This window comes from Suillus paluster (assembly GCF_016628075.1).
Source record: "Suillus paluster strain FC165 chromosome Unknown EDB91scaffold_206, whole genome shotgun sequence".
Classification (NCBI taxonomy): Eukaryota; Fungi; Basidiomycota; class Agaricomycetes; order Boletales; family Suillaceae; genus Suillus; species Suillus paluster.
Genome location: NW_024537766.1, coordinates 25185 through 44158, shown reverse-complemented (window position 1 = coordinate 44158; position 18974 = coordinate 25185). Strand labels below are relative to the sequence as shown.

At 48.0% G+C, this 18974-nt stretch overlaps 5 protein-coding genes across 5 annotated transcripts; 1 reads left to right on the top strand and 4 right to left on the bottom strand.

The window, feature by feature from the left end:
- Positions 1-557: 557 nt before the first annotated feature.
- On the bottom strand, positions 558-1431 carry EDB91DRAFT_1256653 (uncharacterized protein; the record flags this gene model as incomplete). The annotated part of the gene is made up of 4 exons (XM_041324204.1): positions 558-689; positions 738-1140; positions 1195-1269; positions 1328-1431. 4 exons carry the CDS (start codon positions 1429-1431, stop codon positions 558-560), a joined length of 714 nt encoding a protein of 237 aa, XP_041169176.1.
- A 5757-nt stretch (positions 1432-7188) lies between these two features.
- Positions 7189-8026, bottom strand: EDB91DRAFT_1256650 (uncharacterized protein; the record flags this gene model as incomplete). Its single annotated transcript, XM_041324203.1, has 4 exons — positions 7189-7236; positions 7302-7673; positions 7726-7873; positions 7926-8026. The coding sequence occupies 4 exons, from the start codon at positions 8024-8026 to the stop codon at positions 7189-7191; spliced, it is 669 nt and encodes a 222-aa protein (XP_041169175.1).
- Positions 8027-12210: 4184 nt separating this feature from the next.
- EDB91DRAFT_1088560 (uncharacterized protein) lies at positions 12211-12570 on the bottom strand (the record flags this gene model as incomplete). The annotated part of the gene is made up of 1 exon (XM_041316474.1): positions 12211-12570. One exon carries the CDS (start codon positions 12568-12570, stop codon positions 12211-12213), a length of 360 nt encoding a protein of 119 aa, XP_041169174.1.
- A 1985-nt stretch (positions 12571-14555) lies between these two features.
- EDB91DRAFT_1088559 (uncharacterized protein) lies at positions 14556-15263 on the bottom strand (the record flags this gene model as incomplete). Its single annotated transcript, XM_041316473.1, has 3 exons — positions 14556-14834; positions 14874-15138; positions 15193-15263. The coding sequence occupies 3 exons, from the start codon at positions 15261-15263 to the stop codon at positions 14556-14558; spliced, it is 615 nt and encodes a 204-aa protein (XP_041169173.1).
- A 704-nt stretch (positions 15264-15967) lies between these two features.
- EDB91DRAFT_1340566 (uncharacterized protein) lies at positions 15968-18513 on the top strand (the record flags this gene model as incomplete). Its single annotated transcript, XM_041325718.1, has 6 exons — positions 15968-16274; positions 16611-16679; positions 16729-16802; positions 16889-17109; positions 17130-18089; positions 18146-18513. 6 exons carry the CDS (start codon positions 15968-15970, stop codon positions 18261-18263), a joined length of 1749 nt encoding a protein of 582 aa, XP_041169172.1. The 3' UTR covers positions 18264-18513.
- Positions 18514-18974: the final 461 nt, after the last annotated feature.

The window sequence follows — 18974 nt, the reverse complement described above, 5'->3', positions numbered from 1 at the left end:
TCCTTTTTTCAGCGACCTTACCGACGCAACTGACACCATGTGCGCTACATGGAATACGTGTTTCACACGGTTTCCCCCATACCATTCTCCCTTACTTTATAGACGAGTCCAAGCCTGTTGTGCCTTCGGCACAGGAAGCAAGCAGAGCACTTTGTGCTCTGCTGGAGCCACCTTTGGTGTCTTGCTTCACCATGTCTGCATATTATTTATTTGTATGAAATCAATAATTTTTCACATCTTACATTTAAAAAATATTATATAATTTTGTTTTAGTTGTGGGATGTTGCACAAACAGGGAGACTGAAGTTTACCTGGGACACTGGCTTGTCATCCCATGGCCTCGTGCCTCAGCCATCGGGATGCAAGCCAGTGTCCCAGGTAAACTTCAGTGTCCCGTTTGTGTCTTGCTATTGACTCATGCCCTTCATCCCAATTCTCCCATCTCCCGTTCTCCTGTCCTCCTACTGCTCTAATAATGTCACATCACCCATTTCATACATCACTCCCATCCAATCAGAAATCAAATCATATTATAGGAACAACTCTAACACAAAAAACTATTCAGAAGGCTCCCAGCCAGGTGGAGGGCCCTCCCTGCATAGCTCATCCAAATGCCGATGCTCCTCTCGACTTTTTCCCTTCTTCTGCTCAAAGATGTGCTTTCGCCAAGCATCCACCACTTTGCGACGCTTTCAACATTTCAGTGCCTCCTCCAACTGAGAGCAGAAGGTATCCACATCCCTATCATCACTCTTGCGGTCATGCTCAAGTTGCTCTTCCCACCACATGATATCCTTTGCCAACTTTACCTTAGATCGTTGCAGGTCATGGAGTTGCTGATCCATGGCATTGTGATCCTCTCGCCGAGTGGCGACCTTAGCATACGGGTTGTTGACTTGTCTCCGTTCAAGACGCGTCATGTGGCTCTCGGACCAGCGGCAATGGAGTTCAGCAGACCAGTCGGTCACAGCAGGCGCCGACAACTCAGAAGCAGCAGGTACTGGAGGAGTTGTGGAGGTGGGAGGTGGGGCCAGCATGTTGACAGGCTGGCGATAACATTGCTGCAGGCAGGCAGAAAAACTTGCATCAAAGCCCTGCAGAAGCCTGGCATTCCAGTCGACAGTAGGTCTGGGCTCCTGCCTTGCAGCTACCATAAATATACAATCAAACAGACATAGAGAGAGAACAACTCACCTGGGGACATGGCCTGGAGTGTCACATGATGTGGCCAAAAATGCGCCAGAGCCAGCATCAGGTGCTGAGGAAGCACTGAGAATAGTTGCTGTAAATTGTGTGATCAGACAAAAACAGATGCTGAAGAACTCACATGGTGACGTGACCCAGTGTGACAGGGAGCTCCGCGTCATGTGACACGTCCAAAAACGCGTCCAAACCATTGTTAGGTGCTGGGGAAGTGTTGGAAATGGCCATGGTTGGGTGTTGAGGGCACTGAGAGGCAGTAGCTGATGGTGAGAGGTGATGGCAGGTGATCAGAAGCGATGGCAGGTGATTGGGAGCTGATGGAATAGTAGAGCAGTGTTGTGTTGTGTTGCGTCGCGTCGGTGCTGAAAAAAAAAAAACCATGCAATGTTGCCAAATTGAGCGAAATGTACATATAACCAAATTCGGACACCGAGCTCGTATAGTAACGGACGATGGTTTTGGGAAGTTCAAACTCCGCTTGACAGAACCATGTGGGATGCTTTTTTCAGCCAACTTAGCGAAATAAGCGGGAAAAACATGGCATCCACATGGACGCCATGCAACGAAACTGTGGCGTCCATGTGCAGGTGGCTGCGTTCCCACCCTCCCCCCTCACCCTTCTCCCTTACTTTTTAGACGAGTCCAAGCCCGTTGTGCCTTCAGCACAGGAAGCAAGCAGAGCACTTCGTGCTCTGCTGGAGGGGCCAACGGCCCCTCCAGTCTTTATCATTTCAACATAGTGCTCAACACAATTTCAATAATAAATAAATCTTTGTCATATACAAATACACATTTATACAATCTGTTGTACATCAATCTTCAATCAGTCTTCTAACCACCTCTGTGTACACTATATTGCTTGTCTTTCTCTCCTCTTCATCTTCAGGGAAAATCACAAATACTCTTGATGGGTGAGTGCACCGAGACAAACCCACATACAGCTGTCCATGACTGAACACAGGTGTCCTCAAATTCAGACCAACCCACTTGACACTCTGACCTTGAGCCTTGTTGATGGTCATTGCAAATGCAAGTCGCACAGGGAATTGTCGACGCTTCAGAGGAATGGGGTTCTCTTCATCACTGGCCTCCATATTCATCCGAGGAATTAGCACAGTGTCTTGATCTTGACCATCCACTTGGTTGTTGCCCTCTTTGAGAATTCGACACTTGAGAATTCTTGTGTTCCAATCCACCAGGATCATCCGAGTCCCATTATACAGTCCCTGTGTGGGGTCCAAGTTGCGCAGGAGCATCAGAGGCACTCCTTTCTTCACCTCCAGTTTGTGCAGAGGGAACCCTGATGGGTTAAGAGTGTGAAGGAACTCTTGAGGGATGTATTCGTATTCCCTGTCTGTCACTGAGTCTGCACTTGTGAACAACTTCTTGTCTCCAGCAAATGAGTCGAGAATTGAGGTGTTGATCTCGTCCACATCAGTGTTTTTTGCAGAGAGGATTGTGCGGTCCAGGAAGTAGGAGTCAGGCAAGGGAGGATGATTGGGTTGGAGGACATCAGAGTAAAGTTTGTTGATCAGGGATGGGATGTCATTGTTGGGACATTGCATTCCTTCTGGAAGAGTCACTGTGCCATCTCCATCTGTGCCCATACCACCCCCAATCTCAAGGAGCCATGCAGCAAATTGATCAGATGCAGGATCTTGACCAAGACGCATGTTTGTCTTGAGGTGGAAGATGCGAAGTCTTGGCCAGAGGTGAGATCTGCAAAAGGTGGCACTGACAATCTGCTCCCTGGATCCATGAGGCACCACTGGCAGGGTCTGTCTGAAGTCTCCTCCAAACAGCACAGTAATTCCTCCAAAGTCGGCATCAACACCAAGAAGATCACGTAAGGTGCGGTCCAAGGCTTCCAGGTTGTGACAGTGGAGCATTGGTATCTCATCACAGATGATCAGAGAGGTACGCTTCAGAAGCTCATGGACAGGATCGCCCTTCTTGATGTTGCAGGTGCTGTCCTCATGGATGGGGATGGGGAGCTTGAAACGGGAATGAGCTGTTCGTCCACCTGGCAGAAGGAGAGAGGCAATTCCAGAGGAAGCCACACAGAGAACAATCTTGCCCTCAGCATGCAGTTTTGAAGCAATGAGATTGCAGAGATATGTCTTGCCACATCCACCTGCACTGTGCACAAAGTGGGGATGTCCAGGTGTTTGATCATCACTAATTCATGGCATCTTCAACCACTGCATCAAAGACTTGTCTCTGCTCCTGGTTGAGGGTGGGCACTCCTCTATCCACAGCTTCCTGGAGAACGTCCTGGTCATAGTCCAGTTGCTCGACTATCAGCTGGTTTCCCTCCCTGTCCCCCCAGTTCATATGAGAGCGAGGTATGTCAGGGAAGTTCACCTTGAGGGACTTGGCATTCTTGTGAAGAAGACCATCAATGAGATAGAGACCATAGTCATGGACCTGCTCTGGAGTGGGATCCTGTATGTGCAGTCGATGAATGAGACGGTGACGCAGATCATCGCAAAGATTGTCCTTGAAGTCGTTCCAAAGCAGATGAGGGTTGGTAGGGAGGCAGTGGAGGAGTATGATGACAAAAAGACTTCGCAGGCCATGTCCAGTGCACATGTGAGAGGCCTCTCTCAAGCATTGCTTCCATTCCCCATCATCATCAAGGAGACCTCTGAGCTGACATGCTTCCTTGAAAGTAGCACAGACATGGTCGTCAACAGTGCGAAGGTTTTCATAGGAGGTAGCCCCTTCAAAAAAACAATAGTCAGCAGATGGCAGACATGAGAGGGATCAAATGATACACACCTGGAATGACAGTCAGAAGCAATCTCAGATAGAAGTGCTCTCCAGAGTTGGGTCCAGCAGCATACATCCTTCCAATTGCTTTTCCGCGTTGGTGTTCCTTCCATGCCTTCTTGTCAACCCAGACAAAGCGGGAGGGAAAGTCTTGGTAGAGATAGTCATGGGCTCCAGCTGCCACCAGGTCTTCATCAGAATTGGCTATGAACCATCCAGTAAGGCAAGTCTCCTTGGCTGCAGCACTGGTCCAGAACATCTTGGGCATCATCCTCAGGATCATAGATGACCATCTGCTCATCAGGGAGGTGGACTGGCAAGCGATAGACAGTGGGCCATTCCTCATGCATCTGAAATTCAAAGATGCGCCACATAGCCTCGACAGAGCTGATGTATCTGGAGTCAAGGTATGATTTGACCTCATCCACAGCTCCTCCCATCTCCAAGGTGGCATGGTCGTGTCCTTTGTAGATGTACTTGTGGATGTACTTGACAGACTTGATGGACACACAGACCTCCATGTTGATATGGCAGTCAAACTCTGCCAACAGCCTTGGAGGATAAGGAACAACATCTTTGTTGGTGAAGACATTGCCATTAGGCTTCTGGATGGTGTGGCCATTGTCAGGTCAGTGCATACTCTGGATAGCCATCGTCCTTCATGAGTGTTTGAGGACAGAAGGTCTTTGGATAATGCTTCTTGCAACGACCATTCTCCAAGCAACGTTCTGGAGTACAGGGACCATGGAGCATGAATTTGCTGACAGCTTCATAGAGTTGTGGATGAAGGTTCTGGTCAGGAATCTGAGCAGAGATGAGGGAGTCGACCTGCTCTGCAGTGCATATCTTGTACTCTGGCTCGAGGAAGATGAGGAGATGCATGTGAGGGAGACCACGACTTCTGATATTTGATGGTGTACACCAATCCAGCGACCTTTCCATAGAAGCCATCGCGAACCTTCTTCAAGAGGGCCCGCTGCTTGAGATAAAACACGCGAGCCACCAAGTCTGGACGATCAACAGCAGTCTGACCTTTATGACTGATCAGCAATGAAATCATCAATAAGGCAAAAAATGCGAACTGACCTGGAAGAAGATTGTCAGCAATCTCAGGCCAACTCCCATTTGCAGTCATGGTGAGGAATAGGTCTGGTTTTTTGCATGCACGACATATAGCCAAGGAGTCCTGAAGGAGTTGATACATATAGCGAGGACCTCCACTATGAGAGGAAGGAAGGATGAAGGAACGCCCTGTCTCAGCCAGATCATCAATGCCTTCATTAAGGACATTATCTGTCAAGCCTCTATAGCAGTCTGCCCTGAGCCTCTTCTGGTTGTTTCTGATCCAGTTCAAATTCCGTTGCTCGATAGTAGCCCAAGCATCAACCACATACTGCTGGAAGAGTCGTCCTGCACGAAAGATGTTGTCAGGCTCGATTGCAGGTGGACGGATGTGAAGGCTGATAGCCATAATACAGCAGCTGGGTGACTTTTTCTGCACGACCACGACCACCCTCAGGGGGACGGAGAGGAATGTCAAGATGCCATCCCTCCTCACCAGAAGGAAAGAGGAGGACATAGTGAAGGGTGGAATAGGCATGACTGAGCTGGCTAATACGGCGAAGCTCACCACCTTGGAGTCGCAATACAATGTCGCGTTTGTTAGAAACGTCCTCAGATCCATCTCCAGGAATGATGGCAGCAATTTCATTGGAAGTAGGAAGATTGTATCTTCGACTATCAGAGCCTGGCTTGAAGTGAATGCGTACTTGAACATCTCTGTGCTGCTCTGGAGGCTTCTCTATCATGACTTGATAGGCTGCCTTGTAAAGTTGAGTATAGGGATGGTGTCTGTAGAGCATATCATGGAGTTGTCTGAGAATCTGAGGATTGAGATTGCGATTTCTGTCAACACGAACATCGGTGGCATGCTCTGCATCAAAGACATAAAGCTGAGCATAGGCAGGCTGTTGAGCTTCTCCAGGCATAAGACTTCCCATGAGGTGATGGAGAGATCCATGGATGCGAAAGGAGCTTGGGCCAGAGCCTCGAAGAGCAAGGTCATCAACTTTAACACCAACAGAGGTGAATGCCACAGTACTGTTGTACTGACGAATGTTGGTGATAAATTCGCGCTGTTGATACAACTGCTGGAGCTCAGGAGGCCATGGTAGGAGAGGTGGGAGATCAACTTGGCCCTGCAAGCAACACATGCCAAATTTTGGATTACGTGCAGAGGAGTTGGTGAGTCTTTCAGTTGCAAAGTGGCGGGCATGACAGTCGGGACACTCTACAGTGAGAGGACCAAGAGTGTGATGATTAACAGGCTCTGCATATGGTCGACCTCCAGGAGGAACAGGAATGTTCTGTGGTAGTGGTGGTGGTGGTGGTGGTGGTGCTTGATCAGCATGTTGCTCATCCTCTGGATTATTCTGCTGACGATGTTCATGCTCCTGAGCTCTCCTCCTCTCCTCATCCTGGTCATGCTGCTCCTGGGATCCTGGATTGTGATAGTCCTGCCAAGCATCGTCCATATGCGCATCTTCCATACGCTCATCATATGCAAGCCTTCATTGCTCTGCCTGAAGATGACGCTGCTGCTCCTGCTGAGCTATCTGATCACGATGTACTTCCTCCATCTGTGCATGCAAGAGAGCTTCTTGTTGGGCTTGCAAATCAAGTGCTTGCCTACGCATCTCCTCAGCCTCACGGTGCTGCAACTCTTGATGAAGCCGCTGTTGATGCTGAAGCTCTAGCTGATGTCGTAGCTCCTGCTGACGCTGAAACTCCTGCTGGTGACAATGTTCTAACTCATCACAAATCTCCTGCTGACACTGATTTTCCAACTGACGATGCTGCTCCTGCTGATGCTGCAGCTCCTCCTCCTCCTGGAGCTGCTGCTGACGTCGAAGTTCCAACTGGTGATGAAGCTCTTGTTGACACTGTAACTCCTGCTGAAGTTGTTGCTGACGGTGAGCCTCCTGTGCTTGTCACTCCATCATTTCCTCCCTAAGTTGGCGAAGACGTGGATCTTCCATATCTTCAACCTGATTTTGCAAGTTTTGCAAATGATGATGAAACTGAACATTGAACTGAGCATAATCAGGTTCAGGTTGAGGAGCAGAAGGTTGAGGTTGAGGTGGAGGAGGATTAGGAGGATTAAAAGGAGCAGGAGGTTGATAAAGATTGGGAGGATTGGGGGCAGGGGGCAGATCAGGAGGTTGTGGATTTGGAGCAGGATCTCGTCTGTTGCGTCTTTGCCTTCGACGTTCCTCATGAGCACGATGGAAATTGTCCATTAGATTGAAATTATGGTCAACACGTACTCCCTGAGCACCAGGCTGAGGAATGGGATGGGCATTTTGCATATTTTGAGGGCAAGCTGCACCCTCATAATATACAGCACCATACATTGGCATTTGAGCAGCAGGATAGACAGGAGCAGGAGCTGGGGCAGGGACAGGAGTAGGAGGGAGATGATAGCCACCAAATCCTGGAGGATAGACAGGGACAGGAGGAGGAAGAGGGGGACCAGGAGGAAAATAGCCAAAGCCTGGAGCAGGTGGGGGTGGTGGTGGGTGATGAGCACTCCATTGACGATGCGCCTCATGACGCTCAATTGCATTGTGTGGAATTCCTGGAAATCTCTGCACAGGGATCTGAGCATGATTTGAATTTCCTAGCATATGAGGAATATTCTGAATAGGATATGTTAGCAATGGTCGACGTTTTGAATGAAAATAGACATACAATATGGGGAGCATCTGGTGCTACAGGGGCAGGATCATTTTGCGGTAGACGTTGTGCAGGAGGCGAGCCAAGATTATGTTGATTTCTCTCGGCTTGACGCGCAGCAGACTGGGCTCGTTGAGGGGAAGTGGGTGGAGTTGAAGGAAGCCTAAGAAGAAATTAATTAATTAGCAGGACTCCATAAAAAATAAATGATATACGAACGTGGCAGTATGTGGCAACAAAATTCGAAAAATGGGGCAAAATCTAGCAATGGATAGGATAGAAACACCACTGCAGCAAAATTAGTCGAGGAAGACATGAGAGATGCATTACACACATAGGTCGGAATCCAAAAAAGTGGGTGTGTGTGGGTGGTCGAAGAAGTCTGAGCCTCCCGAGGTCAGGATCGCATCAGGAAATTGACGTATGACAGTGCTGAAGACAACAAAAATGCTGTCCGAGATATTATCCCAGGGGATAGGAAGGCAACTGTGAGCAACTGCCAGATAGAACACCCAGCAGTCAGACTCAACGCAAAAAAGTGTCCTGCCAACCAAATCTCTGCACTGTAGTGCTATCAGAGGTCCCAGCAAAAGCTGATAGCAACCAGCAAACACCCGTAAAAACAGGCAGCCAGGGAGGTAGGACTTGACACGGAGATCTCACAGGACAGTCTTTGACAACTGCAGAAGACGCCCGCAAGACTCCTCGCACGTTCGTCTTGTATACCCAATTTCCCCCGTTCCTCCGTGGGATTTGGGCTCAGAAACAAACAACAAACACACCACACGAACCTGCTCTCCAAAAGGGTCCAGGGGGGGTCCAGGAGGGTCCAGGGGTCCAAGGGAGGTCCAAAACGGTCCAAAACGGTCCAAAACACGGTCCAAGAACAGCAGAAAAGCGAAAATCACTATATTTTTTTGAATTTTTCAAGTAATTTTTGTATTTAAATAAGTAAAGCTTACCCCAGGAGGGGAATTTCACTACAAATTTACAAATAATCACTGGGGAGAGGATACTTCAACAATTTCAACAATAGTATGTGAGGAAACAGATGGTGGGGGGAAAGAGGTGTTTAGATTGCGAGGGTTTCGAAACTCGTAGGGAAATGGAACTCCGAAAATGAAAAGCATGCGAGATTCCCAATTTTGGACAGCGAGCTCGTATAGTAGGGGACAATGGTTTTCGGAAATTCAAACTCCGGTTGACAGAACCACGTGGGATGCTTTTTTCAGCCACCTTAGCGAAATAACCGTATCTAACCTTTGCCAGCTGACGCTGGCGAGGCCTACCGACACCATGTGCGCTACGCGGAAATGCCCAAATCGTCCCACCCCTTCCCCCACACCATTCTCCCTTACTTTATAGACTAGCCCAAGCCCGTTGTGCCTTCGGCACAGGAAGCAAGCAGAGCACTTTGTGCTCTGCTGGAGGCACCTTCGGTGCCTTGTCTCACTGTGTCTACATATTATTTTGTTGTGTGAAATCAATCATTTCTTACATCTTACATTTTAAAAATATTATATAGTTTTGTTTTAGTTATGGGATGTTGCACAAACAGTTTGACTGAAGGTTACCTGGCACACTGGCTTGCAATCCCATGGCCTCGTGCCTCGGCCAGTGGGATGCAAGCCAGTGTGCCAGGTAACCTTCAGTCAAACTGTTTGTGTCTTGCTACTGACTCATGCCTTTCCCCTCAATTCTCCCATCTCCCATCTCCTGTGTCCTGTGTCCTGTGTCCTGTTGTCCTGTTGTCCCATTGACCTGTGTCCCACTGTCCCATGTCCTGTGTCCTGTGTCCCGTGTCCCATGTCCCATGTTCCATTGTCTGTCCTCCTGTCTTCCATCCTCCCTATTGTCCTCCCATTGTCCTCCCATCCTCTTGTCCTCCTGTAGTGCTGTCCTCTCATCCTCCCATTGTGTTCTCTTGTCCTCCTCTTGTCCTCCCATTCTCCCATCTCCCTATTCACCCCATTTCTCCATTCTCCATCTTCCCATCCCATTCCCATGTTTACCCATTGCCCATTGCCAATTTTTCCCATCTTTATATTTTCACAATTTTGCATTTTCACATTTTTCTACTTGGTGTTCTCTTTTCTCTTTTCCCCACAAAAATCCCAAAATCCCTTGTTGTCCTTCAATTTTTACTATTTATCATGTATTCACAGTCACAGTACATATATAAAATCATTGTCGTTGTGCAAAATGGAGGGCCAGTGAGCACCTGCCAATCCCATCTTTCTATTTTCGCATTTTTCACATTTTTCTATTTGCTTGGTTTATCCCGTTGTGGCTCAATTTTTTCAAATTCCCAATTTTGGACAGTGAGCTCACATAGTAAGGGACAATGGTTTTCGCAACTTCAAACTCCGGTTGACAGAACCACATGGGATCCCTTTTTCAGCGACCTTAGCGAAATAAGCATTCCAAGCGGCTTGTAACCGAAAAAACCGACGCCAACTGAAACTGACGACTCCATGTGCGCTACGTGGAAATGCCCAAATCCTCCCACCTCCCCCCCTCACCCTTCTCCCTTACTTTTTAGATTCTCCCTTACTTTTTAGACTAGCCCAAGCCCGTTGTGCCTTCGGCACAGGAAGCAAGCAGAGCACTTTGTGCTCTGCTGGAGGCACCTTCGGTGCCTTGTCTCACTGTGTCTACATATTATTTAGTTGTGTGAAATCAATCATTTCTTACATCTTACATTTTAAAAATATTATATAGTTTTGTTTTAGTTATGGGATATTGCACAAACAGTTTGACTGAAGGTTACCTGGGACACTGGCTTGCATCCCGCTGGCCGAGGCACGAGGCCACGGGATCGCAAGCCAGTGTCCCAGGTAACCTTCAGTCAAACTGTTTGTGTCATGCTATTGACTCATACAGTGGCTCAAAAAACTGTCCGCATGTTTTCACATTTTTCACTATCTATGATATTGTGTGAGAATATACAAACACATCAAGGACATGCTGGTACCATATTGTAGTACTACTTCAGGGCTTCCAATTGAGCCCTATGGCGTGGGAATTGGCCGAGATATGGTGGAGATATGAGGCTTACAAAATGATGACTCATGCGGACAGTTTTTTGACTCAAGTATTTTACAGTGATAATCAGGTATTCTAGTACATTGTGTGACCTCCCTTGGCTTTAATTACTGCCTCTATCCTTCTAGGCATACTCTTAAAACTATATCTAACTATATAAACCAGAATGTCTCATGTGTCATGGTCATAATTACCATGAAAGCCGTCTCCTCTACTCAAAGGGATAATATCTTCTCTTTGTCCTATGCTGGCCTCTCTGCTTATCAAATTTCCTCTAGAACTGAAGTATGCAAGTCTACTGCAGCCAAGTGTATCAAAGAAAGCCACCTGGACAAGGAAAACTCTTGTGGAGGACGTCCACCTCTGCTAATAAGGGGGCTATCATCCAACATATCACTACAGGAAAGGCTAATAATGCCCTCCAAGCCACCCATTATACCAATTCCACCATCACCACCACTGTCTCTTCACAAACTGTGAGGAATGTTCTCAAGGCAGCTCATCTCAAGGCAGTAACAAAGAAGAAATGCCTCTTATCTCTATTAAACATAGGCTGAAAAGACTACCTTTGGCTTGGCCCATCAAAACTGGACTGTAGAGGACTGGAAGCATGTTATATGTTCAGATGAGACCAAAATCAATAGGATTGGGTCAGATGGGAAGGTATATGTATGGAAAAAGAAGAGGGATTTTCTAACAGACAGAGAGGTTAGTGAGGCTGTCAGATTTGGAGGAGGTTCTCTAATGGTATGGGGCTGTATGAGATGGAATGGTGTGGGTATGCCCGCTGAAGTTGAGGGGAGGATGGATGCTGAGCAGTATGTGGACATTCTAAATGACCACTTGCTGCCTAGCATAGCTGACTCAGGGATTGATGAAGAAGACATCATTTTCCAACAGGATAATGATCCCAAGCACACATCTAGGAGAGCCAGACAATGGTTTAAAGAACATAATATCAATGTTCTTGACTGACCAGCACAGTCCCCTGATGTCAATGTCATTGAACATCTCTGGGGAATACTCAAGAAGATGCTTCAAGCCTATGAAACCCCCCCTAAAGGAGTATAGGAGCTATGGGAGAGAGTAGCAGTGGAATGGGCAAGGATTACAGCAGAATATTGCCAGAAATTGATTGAGAGTATGCCTAGAAGGATAGAGGCAGTAATTAAAGCCAAGGGAGGTCACACAATGTACTAGAATACCTGATTATCACTGTAAAATACTTGAGTCAAAAAACTGTCCGCATGAGTCATCATTTTGTAAGCCTCATATCTCCACCATATCTCGACCAATTCCCATGCCATAGGGCTCAATTGGAAGCCCTGAAGTAGTACTACAATATGGTACCAGCATGTCCTTGATGTGTTTGTATATTCTCACACAATATCATAGATAGTGAAAAATGTGAAAACATGTGGACAGTTTTTTGAGCCACTGTACACTTCCTCCCAATTATCTTGTCCCATGTCCCATTGTCCCATGTCTTGTTGTCCCGTGTCCTGTTGTCCCATTGTCCCATGTCCTGTGTCTCGTTGTCCCGTGTCCCATTGTCCCGTGTCCCATGTCCCATTGTCCTGTGTCCCATGTCCCATTGTCCTGTTCTCCCGTGTCCCATTGTCCTGTGTCCCATGTCCCGTGTCCTGTTCTCCTGTTCTCCTGTGTCCCATGTCCCATGTCCCATGTCCCGTGTCCCATTGTCCCATGTCCCATTGTCCTGTCCTCCTCTTGTCCTCCCATCCTCTTGTCCTCCTGTAGCCCTCTCATCCTCCCATTGTGTCCTCTTGTCCTCCTCTTGTCCTCCCATCCTCCCATTGTTCTCCCATCCTTCTGTTGTCCTCCTATCTTCCTCCCATCCTCCCATCCTCCCTATTCACCCCATTTTTCCATTTTCCATCTTCCCATTCCCCTGTTTACCCATTGCCAATTTTTCCCATCTTTATATTTTCGCAATTTTGCATTTTCACATTTTTCTACTTGGTGTTTTCTTTTCTCTTTTCCCCACAAAAATCCCAAAATCCCTTGTTGTCCTTCAATTTTTACTATTTATCATGTATTCACAGTTACAGTACATATATAAAATCATTGTTGTTGTGCAAAATGGAGGGCCAGTGAGCACCTGCCAATCCCATCTTTCTATTTTCGCATTTTCGCATTTTTCACATTTTTCTATTTGCTTGGTGTATCCCGTTTTGGCTCAATTTTTACAAATTCCCAATTTTGGACAGTGAGCTCGTATAGTAAGGGACAATGGTTTTCGCAACTTCAAACTCCGCTTGACAGAACCACATGGGATCCCTTTTTCAGCGACCTTAGCGAAATAAGCATTCCAAGCGGCTTGTAAATGAAAAAACCGACGCTGGTGACACCATGTGCGCTACGCGGAAATGCCCAAATCGTCCCACCCCTTCCCCCATACCATTCTCCCTTACTTTATAGACTAGCCCACACCCGTTGTGCCTTCGGCACATGTCTACATATTACATTTACAAAATACTATATACTTTTATTTTAGTTCTGAGGACAGAGGACACGGGAGAATTTTTTGGGAAGGGCAAGAGTCAACAGCAAGACACAAACAGTGAGACTGAAGTTTACCTGGGACACTGGCTTGCAATCCTGTGGCCTCATACCTCGGCCAGTGGGATGCAAGCCAGTGTCCCAGGTAAACTTCAGTCTCACTGTTTGTGTCTTGCTGTTGACTCTTGCCCTTCCCAAAAAATTCTCCCGTGTCTCTGTCCTATTTTCTGCTTTCCTATCTCCCGTTCTCGTGTTCTCGTGTTCTCCCATTCTCCGTGTTCTCCCATCCTCCCATCCTCCTCCTCCCATCTCCCCATTCACCCCATTTCTCCATTCTCCACCTTCCCATTCCCATGTTTACCCATTGCCCATTTTTCCTATCTTTATATTTTCGCATTTTTCACATTTTTCTATTTGCTTGGTGTTCCTCCCCTTGTTGTGGCTTAACCAATTTTGGACAGTGAGGTCGTATAGTAAGGGAGAACAGTTTTTTGAAATTGAAACTCCGATTGACAGAACCACGTGAAATTTCTAAATCGAGGTTAAGCGAGCTAAGCGTTCCCATGTGGCCTTTAGCGAGCTATGCGTCTCCCACACACAGCCACAAAACCGGTCTCCCATAATACTATGACGAGTCCAAGCCCGTTGTGCCTTCGGCACAGGAAGCAAGCAGAGCACTTTGTGCTCTGCTGAAGGCACCTTTGGTGCCTTACCTCACTGTGTCTACATATTATTTAGTTGTGTGAAATAAATAAATTCTTACATCTTACATTTAAAAAATATTATATAGTTTTGTTTTAGTTATGGGATGTTGCACAAAGAGTTTGACTGAAGGTTACCTGGGACACTGGCTTGCGATCCCGTGGCCTCGTGCCTCGGCCAGCGGGATGCAAGCCAGTGTCCCAGGTAACCTTCAGTCAAACTGTTTGTGTCATGCTATTGACTCATACACTTCCTCCCAATTATCTTGTCCTGTGTCCCATGTCCCGTGTCCCGTGTCCCATCTCCTGTCTCCTGTCTCCTGTCTCCTGCCTCCCGTCTCCCGTCTCCCGTCTCCTGTCTCCCGTCTCCCGTCTCCCGTCTCCCGTCTCCCGTCTCCCGTCTCCCGTCTCCCGTCTCCCGTCTCCCATCTCCCGTCTCCCGTCTCCCATCTCCCATCTCTCATTTCCCATCCTCCCATCCTCCCACCACTCCAATAATGTCACATCACCCATTTCATACATCACTCCCATCCAATCAGAAATCAAATCATATTATAGGAACAACTCTAACACAAAAAACTATTCAGAAGGCTCCCAGCCAGGTGGAGGGCCCTCCCCGCGTAGCTCATCCAAATGCCGACGCTCCTCCTGACTTTTTCCCTTCTTGTGCTCAAAGAGGTGCTTTCGCCAAGCATCCACCACCCTGCGATGCTTTTGATGCTTACGTGCCTCCTCCAACTGAGAGCAGAAGGTATCCACATCCCTATCATCATTCTTGAGGTCTTGCTCATGTTGCTCTTCCCACCACATGATGTCCTTTGCCAACTTCACGTTATATCGTCGGAGGTCATGGATTGTCTAATCCATAGCATTGCGATTCTCTTGCCAAGTGGTGACCTTAGCATACGGGTTGTTGAGTCGTCTCCGTTCAAGACGCGTGATGTGACTCTCAGACCAGCGGCGATGGAGTTCAGCAGACCAGTCAGTCACAGCAGGCACTGACAGCTCAGAAGGAGGGGGTACTGAAGGAGTTGTGGAGGTTGGAGGTGGGGCCAGCATGTTGACAGGCTGGCGATGACGTTGCTGCAGGCGGGCAGCAAAACTTGCATCAAAGCCCTGCAGAAGCCTGGCATTCCAGTCGACAGTAGGTCTGGGCTCCTGCCTTGTAGCTACCATAAATACACAATCAGACAAAGAGAGAGAGAGAAAAACTCACCTCGTGACATGACCCAGCATGACCGGAGTGTCACGTGATAATGCGTCTGAGCCAGTGCTGGAAATGGCCATGGTGAAGTGTTGAGGGCACTGAGAGGCAGCAGGATTTAATAGCTGATGGTGAGAGGTGATGGCAGGTGATCAGAAGCGACGGCAGGTGATTGGGAGCTGCTGGAATGGTAGAGCAGTGTTGTGTTGCGTCGCGTCGCGTCTGGTGCAGTCGGTGCTGAAAAAAAAAACCACGTGAGGTTGCCAAATCAAGCGAAATGTACATATGACCCAATTCGGACGGTATAGTAACGGACGACGGTTTTCGGAAATTGAAACTCCGCTTGACAGAACCACATGGCATCGCTCTTTTCAGCGACCTTAGCGAAAAAACATGGTGTCCATGCGACGAAACGTGGCATCCATGTGTGGGTGGCTGCGTTCCCACACCCTTCTCCCTTGCTTTTTAGAGACGTTCCCACACCCTTCTCCCTTACTTTTTAGATTACTTTTTAGATTTATCTAAGAAGAAAGGGAGACTGGTTTTGTGGCTGTGTGTGGGAGACGCGTATCTCGCCAACGCCGCTTATTTCGCCAAAGGCCACATGGTTTGCGCTTACCTCGCTAAAACCTCGATTTAGAAATTTCGCGTGGTTCTGTCAATCGGAGTTTCAATTTCAAAAAACCGTTCTCCCTTACTATACGACCTCACTGTCCAAAATTGGTTATAGGTAAAAATTGAGCCACAACAAGGGGAGGAACACCAAGCAAATAGAAAAATGTGAAAAATGCGAAAAATGCGAAAAATGCGAAAAATGCGAAAATATAAAGATAGGAAAAATGGGCAATGGGTAAACATGGGAATGGGAAGGTGGAGAATGGAGAAATGGGGTGAATGGGGAGATAGGAGGAGGACGGGAGGATGGGAGAACAGGAGAATGGGAGAACAGGAGAATGGGAGAACGGGAGATAGGAAAGCAGAAAATAGGACAGAGACACGGGAGAATTTTTTGGGAAGGGCAAGAGTCAACAGCAAGACACAAACAGTGAGACTGAAGTTTACCTGGGACACTGGCTTGCATCCCGCTGGCCGAGGTACGAGGCCACGGGATTGCAAGCCAGTGTCCCAGGTAAACTTCAGTCTCACTGTTTGTGTCTTGCTGTTGACTCTTGCCCTTCCCAAAAAATTCTCCCGTGTCTCTGTCCTCAGAATTAAAATAAAAGTATATAGTATTTTGTAAATGTAATATGTAGACATGTGCCGAAGGCACAACGGGTGTGGGCTAGTAGATTATAGAAGATTATAGATTACTTTATAGATAGATAGATAGATTATAGATGATGATGATCTCTTCGATGTTTGACCTTGTTAGGATCCGAAGCTTACTCATACTACCACCCATGGCCATTAATATGATTGAATACCACTAGTACTGGAGCTCGCGGCACAGTCTCTGCTTCTCGCTGTCAGCCGCGCTCAAGTCAACGAACCAACAAATGGTACAGCTCTCGCACACCAGCCGGCTCGCAATCAAACTTCAATGAACAGGACCATTCTTGCTCAAATTACATGCCAATGAGGATATTAACGAGGCCATCAAGCGGTACCGTGAATCACTTCGGGTAGGGCGGCAAGACCATCCAGAGCGCCATACAAAGCTTTTAATTTGAGCTCGGCGCTCTGCTCTCGTTTCGCGAACACTTGAAAGATCGAAGATGTTGAGGAGGCCATTGGGTTCTGCCAGGAAGCACTGGCGGTTTTGCCACCACTCCACCCCGAAAGGCACTACTCCCACTTCAGGATACACGAGGCATATATGTCTCGTTACCGGGTGCAGCATAAACCTGCTGATTTATCACTCGCAGTGGAGAACTTCAGACTGGCATCAAAGCACCCTACTCAAGGCTTTCCAGCCCGTATTCTTCAGGCGTATAATTGGACTGTCACAGCGGAGAGGTACAGTCATGCATCAAGTCTCTGCCGCTCTCTAAGCTCCGCCACTATGTCGACGCATACAATATCCCCGTCAAAGGCCGTATCGACAAGAATGACCTCGTGGATTCCATCATTGCTGCGAAGTCTATCCCACTATATCCTTGTATCGCTGACTTCTTCCAGACACCATCAGACACCCGTCCTCCGCCCCCAACTCAGCAACAAACATCCACATCACCACCCGATTTCCCCCATCCTGACCTTGAACCACAGCCAGCATCATACACAACGTATACCCCCGAGCCCCCTAGACGGCGCCAGACCACACCTGCGCGGCCCCCGTCTCCTCCACCTCCATCTCTACCACAAACGCCCCCTCGACCAGCGCCTCCTTCCACTCTACGCCCATCTCCAGCGGCCAACGCTAGCCCGCCTCCTGCGCGTTCATCGACTTTACCTCGCTCAGCACCTCAGCCCTCCATGCCACCCACGCCTCAACCCCCATCACCACTCTCTACCTTACTGGCAATGTCCCCATCATCCCTCTCGCGTTTACCTATCCACATGCTGAAACAGATACTGTTCGAGGCACGCGTACGCCTTCCCACTGATATCCTTGAGAAAGGAGAACTCGTGGCGCGCGTCAGTACTTGGCTGGATGAGGAGAGAGCGGCAGCAGAGGAAAGGGATAGGATAGAGAGGGAGGAGAGGGAACAAGAGGAATGGGAACGGCGGGATAGAGAGAGGGCAGCGGAAAGTTCAGCCGTGGAGGCAGACGCAGAAGACGCCCATGTGCATGGGCCAGAAGACCCTGCCGAGAATGTCGAGATGCATGACGAGTCCCAGCACCATCATTCCCCATCTTCCTCATCACCTCAACCCAGTTCTCCTCCCAGGACGACATACACGGAACGTTCGGGTTTATGTGTGACATGTCAGGATCAGGAGGCAAATATCGTGATCGTGGATTGCGGGTGAGTATCTCTCATTTCTTATTGCACGCACGGCTTTGGCTAACTCGCCCCTACAGACATTTGTCCACGTGCCGTACCTGCTCAGAACTAGTCCTCGCCTCATCTCGCGAGTGTCCGCTCTGTCGTACTCGCATCGTCACAGAGGCACGACTTTTACGGATATTCAAGACGTAGGCATGGGGAACGACGAACTTTTTTTGTCATTGCGCATGCACAGAGGCTGCAATTGTAGATCATGCCCAGCCATATGCATGCTGTCCTAGTCTGTATTTCTTTGCGTGGTTAAGGTATAGAGATAAGTTCCGAGTGGGACTTACGCTCGTCTGTAACTAATAATCTAACATCATGAACTCATCTCGTCACGGTTGTGCTAATTTCCTACCATCTTAAGTTCAAGCCCAACCCGCCAGTCTGTCATCAATCTGCTCAGTTGATGAAATTCCTAGTGATGTCCCTATCCATCAGTCCGTCATGGTTCCGATAAGCTGATCCAGATTCCACCCGACAGCTGCTTGAGGCAACCCTAACCTCCGCCGACGCATTGATCATACACAACTTGCCATCTATGACAAAACAGTCCGTCCTGGCAGTCGGTCCACCTCTCCAGAACGACAATTATGTGGGATGTGCTGCCTTTTCTACTGATGAAAATTGCTGCTAGTACCGGTTGCGACGACATTAAAATGCGTACATGTGATGATGTGGGACGTCCATGTCATTCTAAAGGAAGCGGGCCTTACAGTAATACACCGTCATTTGAGTTTCCACCGTCATTTGGGTTCGAGTCACATAACACTTGATCCCGCACCATTTCAGTCACAATTTTTGTTGGATATTTTGTATTTCATGCATGACTACATACCACCAACATCTGTATACTAACAA